Here is a 23,134-nt window from a genome sequence, read left to right on the forward strand (position 1 = left end):
TTGGTGAAGTCATTTAATTCGTAAACAAATATATATTTAGGTTAATGATTCTGTATGACTCTAAGAGTTTTAAATGTTGGGCTAACTACTTCCTATATGAATCATTTCAAACTTTATTGCTCGTTAATTCATCCCTATATGGATTATGCTGCACTTTGTTTTTGTTCATAACAAGCTACAAAAATAGACACTAATTTTTGTAGCTTGTTATGAACAAATCCAATTCAAGAGGCTGTCAGAAAGCAACTTATAGTTTAATTTTTACTTTTTTAGATTTGAATTGTATTTTATAATAACCATGAATTTTTCTTCCTAAAATCAGCTGAAAAACCTTAAAGTGCAATTTATATTATAATATTTGATAAAGAATAGTGATGATACATAAACGGATATTATTTTCTTTAAATAGTTGTTGTGCACATTTATTCTTTATTAGTCACGTGATTTATGCGTTTTAATAATTTAAAAGTTAATTTACCAATCCCTGGATAACGTCGTACTGAAACTATTCTCCTAGTCTAGACACGTTCCTTACCTTTCCGACTACCATGAACATTATACGTTTTACGTTGCGAATACAAATTAGTTAAACTTAACACTATTGATGTTACGTCACACAATACCTATAACAACAATATCCAGCACATATAAAAAACTCAATAATTTATTTTTAATGATGTGAAATGTTTAACTGTTCTCATTTATAATAAATTAAATTCGTGACGTGTTCGAGAAGAAATTGCAACTATCATTTCCTCCACACACTTAACAAAAAGTATATAATTTTAATAACTTGAGCGTTGCGAATATTAAAAATAATCGACGTCTGGGCGTATATTCTATCGGAAAGTCACTTTCGAAGTAGGTAAATGCCAATAGGACTTAATTATTTAAACATCAATTTACCTACTTTATATCTACGTCATCGTATAGACAAGTGTAGAGTGTGTATTATGGGTTGGAAACCCGATACAAGTCATCACCGTGCGATAAAGAGATTGATGTCAAGGAAAGCTATATGGAGAAAAAAATACAATTTTTATTCGTTCAATTAGAAAGGTGCTTTAAACTAAAATGAATGCCGCGATGATAATGTTATTTTAAAAGGTTTTAATCACTTCTTTAAACTACGCTTTGGAAAAATTGAAAATTACTAATCGAATTAGATTATCGTTATAATGCAATTAAGTTCAGTTTAGTGTTAATTAGTATATTTCCGTTCGTTTACTATAAATAATATTTGTTATTTTTAGTTTTATCGAACTAATTTTATATATTTTTTTTATTTTTGATTCAAATCATATCTCTTGTGATTATTTATCTCAATAGTCACAAAAAATCTTTAGATAACTTTTGTAGTGTTCGACAAATTGTTATGTCTTGTTGATAACACACAATGATTATCATTATACGATATAATATTATTATTTTTTGTTACAGCTCCAGTGGAAGTTCCACCGCTACACAAGTGTTTCTCTGCAGAAGACTGGATTTTACTGGACGCGATGGGATGCAGCCCATCGCCCGGTTCTTCCGGTAGATTCCTAACGATGCATAAAAGGAGACGTAAAAAATTGACCACACGTTCTTTATCGCAAGACCACGCGATATTAGACGATATTCACCACGGACAAGTGCAGGTAAAAAAAATATCACAATTTTTAAACCTCTTTCATTCAACCTTAAGAATAGTTAGATATTTTGTGATTAACGATATTTATTATTGACCTAGGCGATTAGGCGCTAGTCTATGTAAATATTTACCATTTTTATTTAATGTTGTTTGATAGTCGATTATATTGTTTGTTCGGTGATCCGATAAGATTTTTTTGTGACTTAAAAAAATGTAATTCAACATTTAATTGTTGTTGTTCCTAATTCATATTTTTGAATCAAAGACGTGCAACAACAAAAGTAACATTTTACTTTGTTCGTTTTTTTTCTTTTTATAATGCTTGTACGTGCATGTTTTATTTTAATCGCATTTATTTAGTCGCCGCCGTAAACCAGCAGTTACAATAACAACAATTTTATGATAATGAACGTGTAAACAAGGTGTTCTTATTTTTTAACGCCGAACGTTATAGAGCAAATAGCAAATAAAAATTGTTATAAAAAATTATTGAAATGTAATCTAGAACAGTATCGTAATAAATACGTATATTGATGGAAGTAAACCTATTTCCCGAATAATATTTGGTTGATAGGAATATGTTTTCATAAGTATTATATTTAGATTTATAGGAACATTTAGTCCTTAAAATAAATTGATTAATGCTATCGTGGTGAGAAATAAATTTATGATGAAGTTCTGTTTTAAGTAATCGTCCCAACGTAGTAACTTATAACCATAAGATACAACTTTAAGTTTTATTTTTTTGGAACACTCTGTCTGGAAAGTTAGATCCATATCAATTGCTTTCAAATTTATAACCTTTAAAGTTGATGACGTGTGAGTGATCAACGTGTAAAGTGGTGCGTTACTTTTTAAAAAAAAGTAACGCATAATCCGTGTTCGATTACTTCGTCACAACATACTTTCAAGATACTTGCAAATAAAACTGCCATTATTTAAATTGGCTGTTTAAAATAGATTTGTTTATCGGTAAATGCAACATAAAGTTTAGTGTTCAGCATTACGTTGAAATAAATATAAAATGGATAAAATACAAATAAAATGCTTTACCGAAGAAAACGTATTATCTATAAATATATTAAAGATTTAGTCTAGAAATAAATGGTTTTGCCTTACTATGATTAATTTTGATGGCGTTTTAGACTCCAATGCTTTTCTGCTTGTTCATAACTCGAAGATTAGTACATTGAGATATTAAAGTATACAGGATGTTTCTGTAAGTCGTGGCATAATTTTAATCACAAATACTAGAGTAAAAACGATGACAACTCGTGTAAAAATGTTGGTCTAATCTCATAAATCTTCAAAGTTAAGAAATTTTTAAACACTTTCTTAACTATATTCAATATGGTTTGTCTTATAAAGATAAAATTTGGCAAATAGTGCAATGTCATCATAAGTAACATTGTTTAATCACAATCGTTTAAGAACACTTGTGAAAACACAGTAATGTCTCGATAATCCGTGTAAGCGATAATCCGAAGTACTCTGTAATCCGCACCAAATCTCGGTATTCGATGATCAGAATATGAGTATCCTACAATCCGAATGCATATTCTTATTGCGTTCTCTTCTATGTGCTAGCTTTATAAAGAACTCCTATCATGGTCCTTGCAAAAGAAAGACTTTGCAGGCAGGAGAATTTAAAAAAATGGAAATGCATTGTTTCATGGTTTTTAAAAATTGAATATTTTGAATATTTAGCTGAGCAGGCTAGGATGTTTTACCGGAAACATTATAGAAAATACGTCTTTTGTGCTAGTACAGGTTAGATGGCAAAATTTACAAACAGATATCACCTGAGAAATTTGATGATCACTGATGAGAAGCTGTCTAACAATTTTCAAGCAATTGTACCGTTTAAAAAAAGTTGGCTCAACACATTAGAAAAGAAAACTAAAGCCATAATCAAATATAGAACACAGACGAGTCAACTTTATTTTATAAAACTCTTCCAGATAAAACTTTGGTGGGATCTAACAATAAAATAGTACCAGGGCGTAAAACAATGGATCAGAATGCAATCTACTTAATACAACTATTTTACCTAACGAATCTACTATCTGTTTCATAGATAAAATTACATCTTCGTTAACTAAAAAATGTTTAGACAACAATGAAGAATAGGAAGCCGAAGATTTGATGCCATATATAAAACATAATTACGGCATAATTATCTAAAACGTCATCAGCCAAAAAAGAAGCAAACAATATTCATCACTTTGTTTTATTACTATAAGAAAAATGTTTAAAATTAACATTAAATTATAATTTATTTTTGTTATTTATACTTAGTTGCATAAATTCAAGTCAATTTGAATGCATTTTCTTTTATTTCCTCAAATAAAAGAATGATTCCAGTAATCCGAAATATCGTTTAATCCGAATTACTCTTGTTTTAATTAATGTTATACAGGGCATCCACAAAGGTTATTTCCATAAAACTGTTTTATTATGTCGTAAAAATGCCAACAATTCAATATCCCAATAGTCATCTGTTTTTTGGATTACCAAACGACTTTTGACTAAGTCAACTGCAAAATGCTGTGGAAGGTTCTTCGCGAGATGGGAGAGCCTGAACACCTAACTATACCTATAAAAAACCACTATGACAATATCATAGCCGTAGTGAGAACAGAGAACCGACACTCTTTGGCCTGGTAGGGGTGCATACTGCTGCATACTGTTATGGGCCCCTGGTCCCTGAGTATTCACCAGGGATGCATACTTTATCCAAATCTCTTTAACATCTATGGAGAACATAATGAGAAAGGCATGGGCGAATGCAATGGAGGGATCTCAATGGCGGGCAAGAGAAACCAAAATTATGATCGTCGATCGTTCTGATGTCCTGCGACTCGTATTCCAGATCATGTACCTAGACTCATATATTGATAATATATGTTCAAGTGAGAACAACATCCAAAGACGAATAGGATTGGTTAAAAGTGCAATTAGTAGACTATCTAGATCTGGAAAGACTGCTCTATTACAAAAAGTACTAAGGGCCGGTTGTACAATATACCGATAAACTTCCCGACAGCGTTATCTGGCCGATAAGTTAGTTTGTACTGTATTATATTGTACGGATATTTTTATCGGTGAGATTATCGGAAGGATAACTTATCGGGTACTCAGCGGTGCCGATAAGACAGTTATCCGCCAGATATATATGGTTACCAAGGTTGTTATATAAAAACTTTGTATAGTTACTGCATAGGTTAACCTATCACACCCAGAGTTTTCATTATTGTCAAAATCATAGTTCAAATATCAAAGAAAGACGTTAGTATTACCAACCTGCGGCACAAATTACCAGATATGAGGAAAAACTGCTAAAAAACGACTCTTATTTCGCCGATAGTAATCCTACCGACAAAAACAGTTTGTACAACAGCGAATATCTTTATCCTCCCGATAAGTTTATCAGGCAGATAGTTATTTACCGGTATTTACCGGCCCTAAAACGGGATTCGTTCAATCACTGATCCTCTTCATCTTCCGATATGCAGCGGAAACGTGGGCAATTAAAGCAGCGGACAGAAAGAGAATTGATGCGTTTGAAATGTGCTGCTGTAGGCGCACGCTCCGAATTCCGTGGACAAATCAAACGAATCGATCCTTAAAGAATTGAACATCCAGAATAGACAATCTTCTATTTATCTTGCGAATATCCTGAGGTTTTTTGGATTACACGAGAGATGATAATAATATGGAGAGGTTGATAGTATCGGGAAACGTAGAAGATTACTAGCACTTCATTTTAGGGCTTTGTAAATACTGACGGCACAACTTGCTAATGGTCACAATTTTCAGTGATGAAAGAACGACTAGAAAGAAGAACCAAACTAAGGTGGATAACTGGAGCGAAAGTAGTAAGTTTTTATTTAGTATCAGGGGTAAGACATCAGACACTATGAATACCTAAGGACAAAGACTTAGTTGATTTCACGGTCGTTTGCTCGCATTTTTATTGTCATCATTGCGCCCCATGTTGCTTTCTGATTAGCTGATCAACAGAAATGAATCCAAACAACTGTTTGGATTCTCTTCCCTGTTGGTGGGTTATGGTGGTTTCTTCGACTCCAAATGCGTTGTGGTATATAAACAACTTATGTTCCTGCATGTCCACAAGTTCAATCATTCTATTGCCTTCTATGTTTCTATGCTATATGATACCACAGCATACTCTATCTTCTGTTCATTATTATTTATGTTATTCTAGATTTGAGTGATGTTGCTGTCGTTTAAGTTTTTTTAAGTGGGTTGGCATAACTTGTTGTTCGTGAAGGATCATCTGTTACCTCTTAATCTTTGGTGGTGATATTTTTTGGTGTTGGGTCCAATTAAATGTTGATGTTTCGTTATACCGGTTCGCTGAGTAAGAAAGCTGGCAATTCATTTTCTCCGCCGAGGAATTGCTTGATGGTAAGATTAAATTCCTGTATTAACACGCATAGGTTCGTATTTAATTGTGAAACGCTCTTTACCATAGCTGATTGTAACTTTGCGTTTTTAGTGTTACTTCAAATGAACAGTACATACTCTTTCCAACAAAAGTCGTAGACTTGCTTTTAACTCTTTTTCTAATTGGAAAGTCCATTCAAATAATTTCTTACCGCAGAGCAGGGTTATCAATAACTGCAGTTTTTCGGCGAATAATTGCCGTGGTTAACCGCAATGATCCATGTTAGTACTTTGTAACTGATTCTTCATTGTGGGTTATGTAGCCTTCTTGATGACGGTTCAAGTACTCTTATTTTCTTCTCTTATCTGTATTTATAGATGGAATGGTAGGTAAAAATTATTACTTCGTCTAAATACACAATTCCGACATTTTTAGATATCCGGGGAGCACCTCTTGCATCATCAGGTTTTAGATGGTGTCTAACATGTTTTTGTTACTGAATGGCACAGCTTTGAATTATTACGATGTGATAAACAACGTGAAATGTGTTAAGATTCGTTCACCACAGAGATTTATCAGAAACCTGATTTTAAATCTAGAGGATCCCACTAGCTCCGTTGAAATGATGTGGAGAGCCTTCATAATTACCACCAGTTAAGAATTTTCAGAATTTGAAGGGCTTGACTTGATGATCATTTTCTTGTGTATTCCTTCAGCATCTTGAGAGACCTTTTTTTTTGTTTTGAGTCAAATATCACAAAGATTTGAATTTGTACTAATTTTCAAGTCAGATTTGCTGAATTCCAGTTGTAATTTTCTCTGGAAAGCCGTAGTTAATGATGATTGGGTTTATCGTGTCGAGAAAAGGAAAAAGTAATGTTCTCGATTAACTTTAATTGGTTAATGCAATCGCACCATATCGTGTGTTGGAAGTATTACGACCGCTGTGACTACCGTTCATTAATTCTTTGTTTCTTATCGATAACAATCAATATTGCCAACGGTCGTGATGCTCATGACACGAGTCTAAAGCTATTGAGTTTAAATTATTATTTTGAATTATTTTAGATTTTGCGATACTTCTATAAATAACTTATCTTATTAACGTAATACAAAGAAAATTGTCAGGCACATTTACAAATCTTTCTAAATCTACTCCAAATGATTTTTCCAAAAGACTTTTTGTAGCTAACTTATCTATTGCTTTTCTGAATTGGCGGTCTGTTTTCATCACCAGCCGAAAAATTAGATGTGACAATTGTCTTTCTTTTTAGATAGAGACTTTCGACTATTTTCCTAGTGTTTCCAAGCTCCAAAAACAATAATGCAAACACGAATGTATGCTATTATCCATTATCAGCTGGCTACAAAGCTTGTATTAGACGAACTTTGGAAGCATCTTTATGCAAAATACAGTGGAAACTGGATAGTGATATATCCAATTCCTATGTGCAATACCTTAAATGTAGCCACTAGAGTTATAAATTAGAAACAAAATTTATAACTCCAGTGGCTACATGTTTTTTTAACGGGGTGAGTGACTACGAGTAGCAGTTTTTACATCAGTAGCTTGTTAGAGACATTCGTATTTGTTAGCTAAATCGGCTTATAACGTTCAGAAGCAATACTAATTTCACAAATTGTTTCGATAAAATTTTCACCTTTCCTTGTACTAAATTTTCAGTATTTCATTGCGTTATTCAAATTTATATCGTTTCATTTAAAATATCAAACTAAGACAGTTGCAAATTTCACTTCCAAATAATAAAGCTACATTTAAAACGATGGGTTATTATGGAAAAACTTCACAGCGTGGTCCAAAAAGGATGTTTCAGGATGTTTAACAATGGTAACTTTTTTATTGATTAAATAATAGGTTCGTAAATATGAAAACACTGGTTCAACATTAAACAATTGTGTACAGATGTCGAAACTATTCCAGGATTCAACGTAAAACCCTGAACATATTCAAAGGGCATTTCTGCATCAAGGTAAATTATTCGAAAACGCCTAGATGGACTGATTTCCGATAATTGATAGGATAATTATTAACTAATGAGGCTTGTTTAGGCAATGCCAATAATCAATATTACCGATACTTGTGTGGAGAAACCCCCTTTATTCGAAGTCCACTACGGCAATGCAGTAGATTAAATACCTTCATAACCAGATGTTTTCTTGTTGAAATTGGCAATGTAAAATGTTGTTGGCAAAGGGTACGTGTCAAAATCATTTAATTTATTGCCTACATTTCGTATAAAAAAGTATACTCTTCACTATGTCATATTAAGTCAGTTAAAATAGGATGTGGAGATGTTATGACAGGGTCTTAACTTCATGATTCTTATCATTATTACAGAATAAAATAAAATCATGAATAGTTAATAAATTATAAAATCATCATAAGAATCCATCTGACAACATTCCAAACGCCACTTCTTGTCGAATTTCAGGCATGATTCTCTTAATTTGGAATATTTTTTATTACTTTCGAATGAGTGTTATTCCACCTGATGATTTTCCCTCAGGTTCTTGCTCCCTTTTGAATTATCATAGTTATCTAGCTCACATCATCATAAAAAAATTGTGACCTTTTTGGCCATTATAGTAGTAATTTATAATTACTGTCTAATTCGTCAGGTGCAAGAAAAGAATTTTCTTTGTAAAAACATTATAAATAAATTGTTCCAACTGTACACATAAATATATTATTCTAAATTACTATTTGTATATTATATATAGGGTGTATATAAATTGGCGTAAAAGCTATATGTGACGGTATTCTTCGTTTGATTCTGAAGTGAAAATCTTAATGCAAAAATGTTGTACCTTACTTCGTACCTGTTCACTAGATTTTCAAAGGTTTGACAATTAAGTTCATAAATAATGATTAATATTGAAAATCTGTTGATGGAAATGGCTGCAATTTAGTATAAAAAGAACTTTAAAATGATTTTTTTTGTTCACGTTATTTTATTCAAGGTTTAAAGTTTGTTTTTAACGAACATACATTCACGAAAACCACAGTTGACAACATCGTGGAATTTCGTTTACAGTTTTGCCAGTCAGAAATCATTTAAAATTAAAAAAATAAATAATTTACAATGAATTTAATTAATAAAATTGATAAGATTGAATTTCAGAAAATATTACGGTACCTGACAGTACACAAACACAATGTTGCCACATATTTACGTTTCTTTTAAGTGCCTCCTGAAACCATACGAAGCGTCATACAACATTTTTGTGTTAAGATTTTCAGTTCAGAATCAAAGGAAGAATGGCGTCACGTATAGCTTTTTCGCCAATTTATACACACCCTTATTTATTATCTACTACTTGAAATTACTTAATTTACTTAAAAATAAAATCAAAGTATTTACGACTTGTTATGTCAAACGAAATGTTATAATATTGTCAATACTTAGTTAATTAGGAGAGAACCAACCGCTCGTTGTATAATCAGAGAACAAACATCGAATAGAACTCCAACAAGTTGGAACCGGTCTAAATCTGTTCGCTGAATATAGCCGAACTTAGACGGGAATGACACACTTCACTAAAACAACCACTTGTTGTAGGGAGAGAAAGCATCTCATCAGAAATTTTCTTATAACACATAAATTCGGACTGCGGGAAGTTAGCCCCCCATTATTTGATTTTTAAACTTTTCATTGTTCTAGATTGTTCTAGAGTTGTTCTACATTATTCCAAAGCGGCAAATAGAAAATTTCCCCATTTTTGGAAAAATCAGATTTTCTTTATTGTTCTGGGTTGTTCTAGATATTGTTCTAGAAAATCAAAATTATGGGATACAGCATTACGAAGTTATAACTAAAAATAGGTTTGGCTGCCAAAATGTCTAGTTGATTGTTGTGACCATAGTTTTTCTATTTTCAATTCCATATTACAAATATACAGAATGTTTCAGTGACTCAGGGAACAAATTTAACAACATATATACACTAGAGTAGCGAATCACAATCATTGGGTCGCGAAGAGTCGAAAAATGGGTCGTATAAATATCTATTATCATCATAAGTATTATATTCAATAATAGATTTAGCTTCTTATGGGTCACATTACGATTTTATTGATATTTTTGGGTCACTACTTAAAAAAGTTTGCGGGACGCTGTACTATTGCTTGATGACGATTCATGTAAAAATTGGTTACAAAGTTACGAAATTTTTGCACATTTTTCTAAATATCTTAAACACTATTTATAGTAAAGCGCTGAAATTTGGTACAGATAAATCAATGTCACGTAAAATCGTTAGGCAATTTATGAGTTGGATCAGTCCGCGGGAATAACGCAATACAGGCGGTTCCTAAAATTTGTTTGCTCAGAACATTTTTATTCTATCATAATACATTACATTGTTGCAGTTTCTAATAGTCAATTTAGTTTACAAACTTTTATCACTCTTAGATAATATTGATAAAAATCATCGTTTTCGTGTTAAATGCAAGAATGTTGGGTTACGATTTCAATAATAGCACTAAAAAAATGATTTTCGCTCTAATACATGTGGTTACATTTGTTCCCAGAGTCACCGAAACACCCTGTATACTTATTATATCTAACGCAGTCTGGAATAGCTATTATTTTCACTACAACAACTCTATAAAGGATACTTTACTCTTTGAAAATTGAAGTTTTTGCGGTTTTAAATTACACAATAACTATTAAAAAACATATAACGATCTAAAATAACTCAAACTTTGCTGATTCATATTGTTCTATAGGGAAAAAAAAGGTTTTCTGATTACACGGACATTAATTTTGAAAAATCACATTTTCTTTGTTGCTCTAAATTGTACTTGTTGTTCTAGTTACTTAAAATGTTTATTTAATCACTGCGGCTTTAGTGTTTTTAAAGTTTCAACAACATTTTGACTCCAATTGAAAATAGAAAAACTAGCAGCCAAACCTATTTTTAGTAATTTTGATTTTCTAGAACAATAACTAGAACAACCCTGAACAGCTAGTCAAAAAAACCGTTTTTTCTTGCCGAGTTTTTATTTTTTCTATTTACCGCTTTGGAACAATGTAGAACAACTCTAGAACAACAATGAAAAATTTAAAAATCAGAAAATGGGGGCGAACTTCCCGCATTCGCTTGGGGATAGACATTTTTTTCGCAACTCTATTAGGGAATTTAATCGCTTACTTAGTGTCGCTTCCACTTCCTTTGGTCCCCTATTCTGATTTTGTTGGCTCTTATTTTGTTTTATTTTATTATTATTATTATTTTTGTTTTTATTTTATTTGTTATGCTATTGTTATGTTTATTGTTATCTTTATAGTTATGTTATTTTTGATGATGATGTTTATATATTTTTGTTCTATTTTTTATTGTAATTTTCGTGGCACCGTTTTTTCTGGGTTTGTCCTGTTTTGTGCCCAACTTGGTGTGTAAAAATAAAATAAAAAAATAAATTCGGTAGGTGCAAGAAAAGATTTTTTTTTAAAGTTATTAATAAATTGTTCTAACTGTAGCTAAATTAATGTCTTCTATTCATACTATAAATATATTATTCTAAATTTAGCGGAGGTTACATCTACTACTTGAAGTTACTTAATTTACATAAAAATGAATTCAGAGTATAATGGAGTGCTGCTTAACCGTGTTAATCGGGGGAAAATAGAAACCGGATAATCGAAAACAACGGTTTTCAAATTATTGAAACAATAATGTTTAATTTTTGTTCTAAGAAAAGGTTAGAGAATTGTATAATGAAAGAAATAAACTGGTGTAAAACAACGTTCTTTACTATAAAACTAAATAATAACAAAACACTTAATTATTTTTTAAAAAGTCGGTTATTTTTTACTTGTTTTCTTTTCTGGTTATTTATGTTTTGTTTAATATTTGTTATGAAAGTACGAATCTTTTAAAATGTCTATATCATCTTGCTGTTCCATAAAATTTAAAAAAGTTTCAGCATCTGCTAGTGCTTCCTTACAACTGACTTTGGATTGTAGTTCTAAGGTGTCATCTTTTACATGATCGTCTCTACTTTTTTGGAATGAACTCGGTTTAGAGATTGGTTTGGTGACACTATCGACTAGATCATCGTCGACCATGTGTTCACAGTCCAAAACATTCGAGTCAATATTTCGCCACTCCAGAATATTTTCGTCATCCAGTTCTTCACAGACCTAAACATTTTTTAACGATTGAAACACATCTAAAGGTTCATCAATTTCATGTTCTTCAACTGATTCATCTCATAAAATATTGTTAAAACATTTTCCCAGGCATACGATATGATGTATACAGCATCTCGAAGCGTAATTGAGTTCCAAAACTGTAAAGGAACATTGTTGTCTTCTTCATTTGTTGCAATTACGTCCTAATCCATGGGTCGCATTTGGCTGACAACGCTTCAACTGGCGGATGAGATGGAGCATTATCACGAAGCAATATTGCATTTTAAGCGAGACTTTTGCAGTCCATATATTTTTTTATATGTGGAACAAATTTGTTTTTAAGCCACGTTTCAAAAATGTCTCGTGTCATCCACGCAGAACGGTCGTTATAGTATCCAACCTAGAGTTTTTTTTGTCTTTTAAAGCTCTAGGCGACTTTGATTTCCCTACTATAGCTAATTTCAGCTTATATTCTCCACTAGCATTTGAGCAACATAATACTGTAATCCGATCTTTATTAATTTTATAGCCAGGAGAATTTTTTTCTTTAGCAGATGCTAATGTACGAGTGGGCATTGTACGCCTATAGAGGCCGGTCTCATCAGCATTGTATATTACAGATACTACAAAAAATTGTAGCCCCAACATTGTCAGCATTAAGGTGTTCTCGTTGAATTTACAATTCTCTCTGCCTTTCTTTAAAACGTCGTAACCAACCTGATGAAAGTGTAAGTGTTTCGGTAATGTGTAACTTTTCTGCAAAAGTATGGTGCTTTAGCTAACAGACGGACCGGACATCGGCTCTCCTAATGCTCTTTGCTAAAAACACCACTTCATCATTTTCCAGTTGCTCACTCTTCGCACCTTTCATTGTTTTCCTATGTGTAGGGCCAGGTGATGTTTCACACATAGAAACGAATGTTTCCAATTTGGGCTGCTATTTCACTAAATCACGTACGGTTTATGGTCCATTACTACAGTACAACAACGCGCTACAGTACAGTACTTACAAAAAATTAGGCGTGGCGGAGTACTTAAAGAATTTGTTATTAAAATTAAAAAATATATAAATCTCAAGCACGGTTAATCCGAACTCCGGTTAAATGGTTCACGGATAATCGGCACTTTACTGTACTTACGACTTAGGCAAAGATTTTAGGATAAATGTTACAATATTGTCAATTAGGAGAGAACTAACCGCTCGTTATATATGGAGGGAACTGTGTAGATCACAAGACAAACATTGAATAGAACTCTAACAAGTTGGAACAGGTCTAAATCTGTTCCTTGAATATAGCCGAATTTAGACGGGAATCACACACTCTACTAGGACAACCACTTGTTGTAGGAAGACAAAGCATCTCATCAGAAATTTTCGTATAACACGTAAATTCGTCGATTGAAAGATGATTTACTCCTTCCATTAATTCAACAGTTTGGATAGTTTTTAGAACATTTCTAATCGTAATTATACGAATATCACATGATAATGATATTGGAATTAACATTTGCAGTAGTTTATGACCATTTTTACCATAAAGATTAAGAATGATTAGGTAGAAAAATTTGTACAAATACTTAATTTATTTCAATGAAAAGCAATTAATTTTCAAAAATACAAATCTAAAGAAATAGAGGACATTTCCTTTGGTTTCAAATATTTCAAATAGTTTTATTCTAATTATTTCCGGAAAAATGTAGTTTGACAATAACGCAAATTCTAAATTTATTCTAATTCGTGAACCGTCTTTTCCATCGATTATAAAATAAATATTAATTTGATTTAATCAGTTCTAATTCTAATGGCGACTTTTTCATGCTGGCATCAATCATAGTAAATATAAACTAGTTATTAACATACTTAATGAATTTGCTAATTTTTTATTTTGATTGTTGTAAATTAAAATTGTAAATAGCATAGTTACGCCTTTCGATATATTCCCTGAACACGGTTTTCTTTTTATAAATTGGTCTTGCACATAAAATTTAGATGAATATAATTTACACACTTCAAGGGAAAATAGATTCTTTATATTCGTAAATGGTTACTAATAAATGTAGATTTCGTTTTGTAACAAATTTAATGTTATTAAAATTATTTATTGTACCATATTTTAAAATTATTATGAAAATTGTTTTAATTTTTATTTATCTCACATTATAAAGAATTCAATACCAACCTAAAAATTGACGTTAATTATTAGTCCGTGCGTGGTATTGTTTAATTTAACTCTTATACCTATTAGAAGAGTCTTTTTTTAAAATAGATTTAGGTATCTCTCTCAGAGTGGTACGAAAATGTTGAGAAGTAAATTTTTTTAATAATTATTTTTGTATTAAACAATGTATTAATCAATAGATAAGTATTTACATTACCTAGTTAAATAATAATAAGTTACACAATAATGTGGGACGCACCTAGAAATTCAATAAATTGCAACATTGACTTTGGAGCACGACATTGTTCGCAAATGAATTTACTACGAGATTACTCTGTTTCGCAACGCATTTCTTCTCACAATCTTGCTTGAGATACAATTAGAACCGAACAATAGGAAATTGTTGTGAAAACAAAGTAATTATTTTGCTCGAAAACTAGTTTTAACAAATAGATAGTGTTAAGTTATTTAAGTATAGAATAAAAATAGCATGAAAATCGAATTACGGTACTGTAGAAAACTTGAAATTAGCCATGGATTACGTCCTGACCGTGACATATAAGAGTCAAAGGGACAGGTCCTTGACCAAGAAACGGCTTCCCCCTGAAGCAGATAACCATCGACGATAATCCGTGTCGATTCCGCAGCTGTTTTCGTGAATTAATTATAGTTGGATTGGTATGCGATCGTGCATGTTGTGCTATTGCGGGCAGACCATGTCCTTGATTATCCCGGATTTGTACCATTAATGTCCCAGTTCTCGTACTGATTAACGTGTCGGATCGCGCAATTTCAAATGCGGCTTCATAGATAGCGTCGAGGGTTTCTCTCTGATTCTAATTAACGTGCAAATTATTTATACACTTGATTAATTATTTTAATGAATCCGACGGCGCGGTAAATAAGAAAACTCAAACAGAATAATTTAAAACTTTTTCTTCTTTTATACGTAAAACGGAAAACTTTAAACGGCAAAAGATATAAATAAACAACAAAATAGTTGAGGTGTTTGTTTAAGGTTCTTATAATTTAAAATTCTTTGTGAGAACGATGAGAATGAATAGAATCAAAGTTACTTAACATGTGCCGGAAAATAGTAAACAAATCGACATCGAAGGCCGTACTTTAAATATACTGTTGTTATCAAACTCACGTCAATGCTAAGTTCGCATTAAAATTTCTAGACATTAATCTTAATTTATTGAGATTTATTAATGATTTGGTTTGATTACTAAATAAATCTTTTTTTTTGTGTTTTATACTCAAAGTCGTACGTGGATTTAAAATGATTGAGAGGTTTTTAATTGAGCGATTTTTACAAACTCACTTTTATTTTAGTTTTTTTTTCATAACATTCATAACCATAAAGGAACCTATGAATAGCCGTAGGATATAAAATACAGTAACAGACTTTCGAACCGTCGACGTGAGTCGTCTGTGTATACACACAGTGTCGAGTGCAATCCAATACATTCGCTTTCGTAATAAAACGGCTCCTTTATACTCGTCCGCGAAACCCCGGCAAAGCCCGCAATCTCCTTATTTACTTTTCCAAACGGATTCTCTTCATATCTTTTTTTTGACTTTCTTCTTTCCAGAGGATTCTTGACCGGTGCAGCCTCTGGGGTTTCAACGCGTTCACATTGGAAACAGTAGCAGGTGGCCGTTCTCTGCCCGTCCTTTGTGTCCATCTGTTTCACTGGTATGGGCTTCTAGACTACTTCAACTTGGACGTCGTCCGCGTTTGGAAGCTATTCAGTAAGTGTAATCGAATCGTCTCCGTAGTTCAATAATCTTGTTTTCGTCAACGGGTATTGTCCGTCCAAAGAATGGCAGAATAGTGAAAGGACACATTGTCCCTGGTGGTTAGCATGTTTTAAGCTCCCCAGGGATATTGTCACGGTTAAATGAAATAACCTAAAAGGGATAACGATGACCTAATTAGATAAGAATTTATAAACATGAATCATTTTTCAATTAATTTTACTTAGAACTGAAAGGATTTTTTTATAATATGACTAAAACTGCAGAAATCAATTAATTCTGTAAAACCACAATTGATATCTACAATTTTAAGAAATCTATTGATTAACAGAAGCTAGAAAAAAACTGATAACTTAAAGCGCGTTTTTACACAGAAATATACAGTGTACGGCAAAATTATAAAATAAATTCGTTGCTTATAAACATTATTTTACTCAATCAACGAAGCAAGTCCATTTTGGAACACACATTTTATATACATTTTATGATGTCATCAACAAATTAATTTATTATTATTGTTAAGCGTTTTATTGACCCGTGTGAAGTTATCCATAAATTCCATCCATAAAAAAACTTTTTTGTTTGTGTTTCGATTTTAATGATTAATAATAGTAATTCCCAAAAGAGGATATGAAAATTGTTAAATTTATTAAATTATTTCGGTGCTACATGTTTCGACAGTACATTGTCTTCATCGGGCACGACTAAGAATAATAAACAAAAAAACGAAAAACATGTTAAAAGGTAATTAAAATTACTATGATATCAAAAAATATAACTATCAATTACAAAATAAACATTTACCGTCAATTTGGAAGAATACGAGGATGAATAGTAAAAACTGTCCAAAAAATGAAAAACCATCAAAGTCAACAGCGGCGGACCATTATGGTAAAAACAGAAGGGAGGGAAAATGTTAAAAAAGGGGGGTCTGGAGATTATATTCTTATATTAATTATTCCTTCAAAAAACTACTCAAAAAACTTTTTTATGTTGAAATTAAATACAGGGAGTATGAAAAGGGATAAATGATTATTATTGTAAATTAGTGAAAGGATAATTATTCTAAGTTATGGAGTTTAGGCAGAAATAAAATTCTGAAAAAGGATAATACGAGGAATAAACTTGAGAAATAAAAAGAACAGATGGCGACTTACGTTCATCGTCAAAATTGGTTTATGTAAAACTAAAAAACCGGAAAATGTGAAAAGAAATCTTAACGTATAATAAAATAAAATAAAAGAAAAATGTTCTTCATGGAACGAAAACTGGAAGAGAAACAAAGAAAATCAACAATTAAGAAAAGAAAAAATGGGGGTGAAACTTACCAAGAAACATAAAAATGAATTTATTCTTAACAGTTCACATGTTTACGTTGTACTGAGGGTAAGAAAATAAGACAAAGTTGAGCTTGCGTAAAAAGATGGGAAGTAAGAAAATGGGGGCGGTAAGAATAATAAATTCAAAATTATTAAATAACTTAGAATTATCCTTTCACTAATTTACAATAATAATCATTTATCCCTTTTCATACTCCCGGTATTTAATTTCAACATAAAAAAGTTTTTTGAAGGAATAATTAATATAAGAATATAATCTCCAGACCCCCCCTTTTTTAACATTTTCCCTCCCTTCTGTTTTTACCATAATGGTCCGCCGCTGTTGACTTTGATGGTTTTTCATTTTTTGGACAGTTTTTACTATTCATCCTCGTATTCTTCCAAATTGACGGTAAATGTTTATTTTGTAATTGATAGTTATATTTTTTGATATCATAGTAATTTTAATTACCTTTTGACATGTTTTTCCTTTTTTTGTTTATTATTCTTAGTCGTGCCTGATGAAGACAATGTACTGTCGAAACATGTAGCACCGAAATAATTTAATAAATTTAACAATTTTCATCGTCTTTTGGGAATTTCTATTATCTTTTTACGATGAACTTAGAATCAATCTTACGATTAGCCAAAATTAATGATTAATTTCATTAGAAAGATCTCGTAGAATTGAGTCTAACATAGTTTTGACGGCGCAAATTTTGGACGGGAATACCTTAAATTCCGCAAAAAAAAGTAAAATATATAAGAAAATTCTCTAACTTTAGGGTCCCAAAAATTGAAAACTAATTAACATAATATCAGGTATGATTACCAAATCAGAATGCGTATACTGTCTTCTACACAAAAGTGAATTTTGGTCGTCGCTAAATCATATGGGTAATTAGAAAAGTGCAACAAAACTCGAACCTGTTTCCAGACGCCACCCAGGCGGTTCTTTGAAAAGCAAAATCATGTCCATAAGTATAACTTTTTTGTTAATGGTCCGATTTAAGTGTGCAATACCTTTTTGGAAAGGGTTCGTCCTGTAGATCATGTCATAGTAATAGCGGGGCGAAATTCTAACAATAGCAGTACTTAAACGACTAAGAACGTTATAAACAATCATATCCATAAATATAACTTTTTTGTTAATTGTCCGATTTTAATGCGTGATACCTTTTTTTAAAGGGCTCGTTCTGTAGATCATATCATAGTAATGACGGCGCGAAATTCTAACAATAATGGTAATTAAACGAGTAAAAACGTAATAAACAATCATACCCATAAATATAACTTTTTTGCTAATTGCCCGATTTTAATTTATGATAACTTTTTGGAAAGGGCTCATCCTGAAAATCATATCATAGTAATGGCGGTGATAAATTCTAACAATAACAGTATTTAAACGCAATTAAAAACGTTATAAATAATTATATTCTTAGTCCTTTAAATTGTTAGTAATTGTCCGAGTTTTATAATAAGTAAAAACACAATATATTAATAAAATACTATAGTTCATTATTATTAATGACAAGTTAATTGTGTAATATACAGGGTGTTTCATAATATATGCGCAAGACTTCATGATGTGATAGCTTGTCCGAGAATTTGAAAAAAGTTTCTATCAACTTACCCTCTAAAATGCAGCATTTACGAGATACAGGGTGTTGAAATTTAATAAAAAAAATCGTTTTTTGTGAATATCTCCGGAACCGTTTATCGTATAGAAAACAGCGTTTGTAAGCACTTTCTACTCATAATAAGCTAAGTTTTGCGTGAGAAAATTTTTTTTTAAAATTATAATTGGTGAAGATTTTGAAGGGGTAGTGGTTGTTTTTCTCCCCAATTTCTGCGCCACTGGAAAAAGTATGGTTTTGAGACGCCCATTTGAACCGTCAATGTTTTCTACACAAAAAAGGTACTGAAGGTGAGCTCTAAAGTTGACCGTTTTCGAGAAAAATCAACTTTTATATTGAATAACATGGTCAATTTTTTTAAATAAAAATTTTATTTTACTAAAACGTTAGAACAAGTAACAAAAGCAAACAAGTAAAAAAAACAATTATAAATCATACACAGTTAAATTAAATGTTGGAAATGTCCGCCGTTAGCTTCAATACACGCAGCAATTCTTCGACGTATTGCCTGTCTAACATCCAGGAAAATTCTCGGAGTGTTCCGAATTATGTCGCAAGATACAACAATGCGCTCTCTTAATTGGTCAACAGTTTCAGCTGGAGTAGCGTAGACTAGGGTTTTCAGATGAACTCAAAAGAAAAAATCTAAACAATTACGTTCAGGAGATCACGGTGGCCAAGGGTGCGGACCTCCTCGACCGATCCAACGGTCTGGGTATTCGTCGTCCAAGTATTGGCCAGCAACCAAACTAAAGTTCCGGAGCTCCATCATGCATAAAGTACATGTTTTGTCTTACTTGAAGTGGTACATCTTCCAGCAGTTCCGGCAGTACTTCTTCTAGAAATTGTCGATAATCTGCACCGTTTAATCTGTTCGGTAAAAAATGTGGGCCTATCAAATGATCACCAACGGCAGCCCAAACATTTACGGAAAATTGTTGCTGATGATGGCCTTCTGCAATTTCATGTTGATTTTCTTCTGCCCATATGTGATTATTGTGAAAATTGAAAATACCATCCTTCGAGAAAGATGCTTCAGAACTTCCTCTCCAAACTCAGTATTTTGAGCTATTTTGTCTTGCATCCATGTACAAAAGCCAATCTTGGTGAAAATCTCTTGGCAATAAGGGTTGTACTCTTTGGATATGGTAAGGATACAAAGTTGCCTTTTCAAAATTCTCCAAACCGTCGAGTGAGATAGATTTAAGTTGTGAGCAATTTTTCAAGGTACTTGTGGTCGGATTTTCATCAATTTCGTTGAGGACAACCTCTTCTACTTGGGGATTTGTAACTTCCATAGGCCGCCCATTATCAGCAGTATTCCTTTTAAAACTTCCATTTTGCCATAGTCGTCGGTGAATGCGAAAAAACAAGTTATGGTGTGGTACAGGGCGATCAGGATGTTTACATAAATTTTGTTTAATTGTTAAATAAAATTTTTATTTCAAAAAATTGACCATGTTTTATTTAACATAAAAGTTGATTTTTCACCCTCAGTACCTTTTTTAGTTCCTTCAAAACATTCACCAATTATGACTATAAACAAAATTTTTCTCGCACAAAACTTAGCTGATTATGAGTAGAAAGTGCTTACAAACGCTGTTTTCTGTACGATAAACGGTTCCGGAGATATTCGCAATTTTTTTATTAAATTTCAACACCGTGTATCTCAAAAATGGTTTAGAGGGTAAGTTGGTAGAAACTTTTTTCAAATTTTTGGACAAACTATCACATCCCGAAGTCCTGCGCATATATTATGAAACATCCCCTGTATAATTTTTCTGTAAAGATAATAAGTGTCTAAAATTCGCTACAACAATTTGTATAAGAAGTAAACTATTAAGATCTAATTTAAATGTAGTTACATTTAGTTACTACATTAAATTATACAGGCTGTATCTGAATGACATGCCCAAACTTCAGGGGGTCATTCTTTAGGCAATTTTAAGGGTACCATGGGTAGTACCATATATAAACCATGGGCGACTTGGGCTCCCCTAAGGAGCTACACCCCTCCAAAAATGGCGGAAAATTTTGGTTTAATTTTTTTTTCTCAAAAACCATAAATTCTAGGACAACGAAATTTGGGGAATATGTTTAACTGGTAGTACGGCACGTTTTCACCCTATTTGTACTTTCAACCTATCCTTCTAAACTACTAAACGTAACCACCCCCTTTACATTTTTGCTAAAATTTGTTTATGCAGAGGGTAAATACATTAAAAAAAAATTACATAGGTAGATGAAAGTACGCTCGTTCACTCGACGTTTCAAAATTCTAAATAAAACAATAATAATAGTAAGAAAACCACTGACATTTAAACGTCAAAAATATTTCTGACAAAGATTGCTAAGCCTGCTAAGATTTTTTTCTTTATAATTTCATTCCAACTTTCGATTAACGCTACAGGTTAACAGTTAGTGTTTGCTTAATTAATTTTTTTCTCAGAAACTATTAACTTTTCGAAGAACATCAGAGAGGCAAAAAAGTTTTAGAATATTTTCGTCTATCTAAATAAAATATTTCCAATGTATTTATCATCGTCATAAAAAAGATCTAGACAAAAATTGAACGGGGGTGGTTATGTTTAGTAACTTAGAAGAGAAGATTGAAAGTACAAATAGGCTCGAAACATGCCCTATTATAAGTTAAACATATTTCCCAAATTTCATTTTCTTGGTGTTAATGGTTTTCGGGAAAAAAAATAAACCAAAATTTTTCGCCATTTTTGAAGGGGCGTAGCTCCGCAGGGGAGTCGAAATCGCTGATAGTTTATATGAGAAAGTACCCTTAAAATTGCCTAAAGAATCACCCCCTGAAGTTTGGGCACGTCATTCAGATACACCCTGTATATAAAAATTCATGTCACATTTTTATTGTATCGTATAGGGCCGTTACCCTCAATCGAATAGAAAGACCGTCTTTCAAAAAATCGATAAACTGTAAAAATAGAAGTATTGGTAACATTTTCAGATCCTTACATTGTTTAATTTTTGCAATAATTAATATTAAATTTCAAAATAAAACTTTGGTGACGTTTACGAGGTTTTCACGTAAGATCAAGAAGACAAAAACGTGCATCGTTCGGATCTCTTCTTCTAGCTCAAAGATACTCATGGCATCTCGCGCATACACCTTTTATTGATTTTCATTACTTTTTTTTTGAAAAACTAAAGCCCAGTTTGAAAAATAAAAAATTAATAGAAGTCTTCAATTTTGCTAAACTATCGAATACCAATAAAAAAAAAATGTGTAACGGCCACAGTTTAAGGTCAGTGTCTACAACAGTCACACAGCTCGTCCAATCTATTTTTTGCAGATATCATAGGCCATCTACGAGCATGGCTTGCATTTGAATTCATTATGAACCTCTTTAGCGAACTATTATCTGATTCAAAAGTTTTTACCCCTCACTTTGAACGCGAATAACAAAAAAACTACTCCGTAGAAAAAATCGAGACCACCTTTGTTGGACGCGAAATTTAATTCTTTATTATGTGTAATAATTTCAAATTTTTTTTAACTCTCATTATAAAATCGCATTGAGTACTTCATGTACAATGAGGGTTAGGGTTTTATTCAATTTTATCAGGCGGTCAGAATGATGTTAACCTCAATCTCATACGATAACGCGTTATCGAGATATCACTACTTTACATAATGTAGTTTTTTTTGATAATGGGTCAGAAAAATCAAAAAATAAAAACACTGGCATGTTTACACTTTAGGCAATGTGTGGTCGAAATTTAGATTTTTTTCGATGAACCGTTCCCGTGTAAAAAAATCACAAAGTCGAGCTTCTTCGCCGATCGTCCGAAATCGCGTACATTTTTTCATTATACCTGTGACAATTGCTATACGAGTGGGAGAAAAAATTTGAAATCACCACACATTATAAACAATTAAATTTCGCGTCCAACAAAGGTGGTCTCGATTTTTTCTACGGAGTAGTTTTTTTGTTATTCGCGTTCAAAGTGAGGGGCAAAAACCTTTGAATTCGATAATAGAGACATTTTTCCTTTAATGAATCGGAGTTCTTTTAATATACTAAAT

General features: G+C 32.1%; 1 protein-coding gene across 5 annotated transcripts in view; it reads left to right on the forward strand.

Moving 5' to 3' along the window:
* LOC111414277 (uncharacterized) overlaps window positions 1-23,134 on the forward strand; it is a 347,116-nt gene that overhangs the window by 303,373 nt on the left and 20,609 nt on the right. For all 5 annotated transcript variants that reach the window (XM_071198115.1, XM_071198118.1, XM_071198111.1 and 2 more), the window contains 2 exons: window positions 1,441-1,640; window positions 15,959-16,118. In XM_071198115.1, coding sequence (XP_071054216.1) covers window positions 1,441-1,640; window positions 15,959-16,118 — 360 coding nt within the window. The remainder of the gene's footprint in view (window positions 1-1,440; window positions 1,641-15,958; window positions 16,119-23,134) is intronic.

Source organism: Onthophagus taurus, chromosome 1 (genome assembly GCF_036711975.1).
Source record: "Onthophagus taurus isolate NC chromosome 1, IU_Otau_3.0, whole genome shotgun sequence".
Classification (NCBI taxonomy): Eukaryota; Metazoa; Arthropoda; class Insecta; order Coleoptera; family Scarabaeidae; genus Onthophagus; species Onthophagus taurus.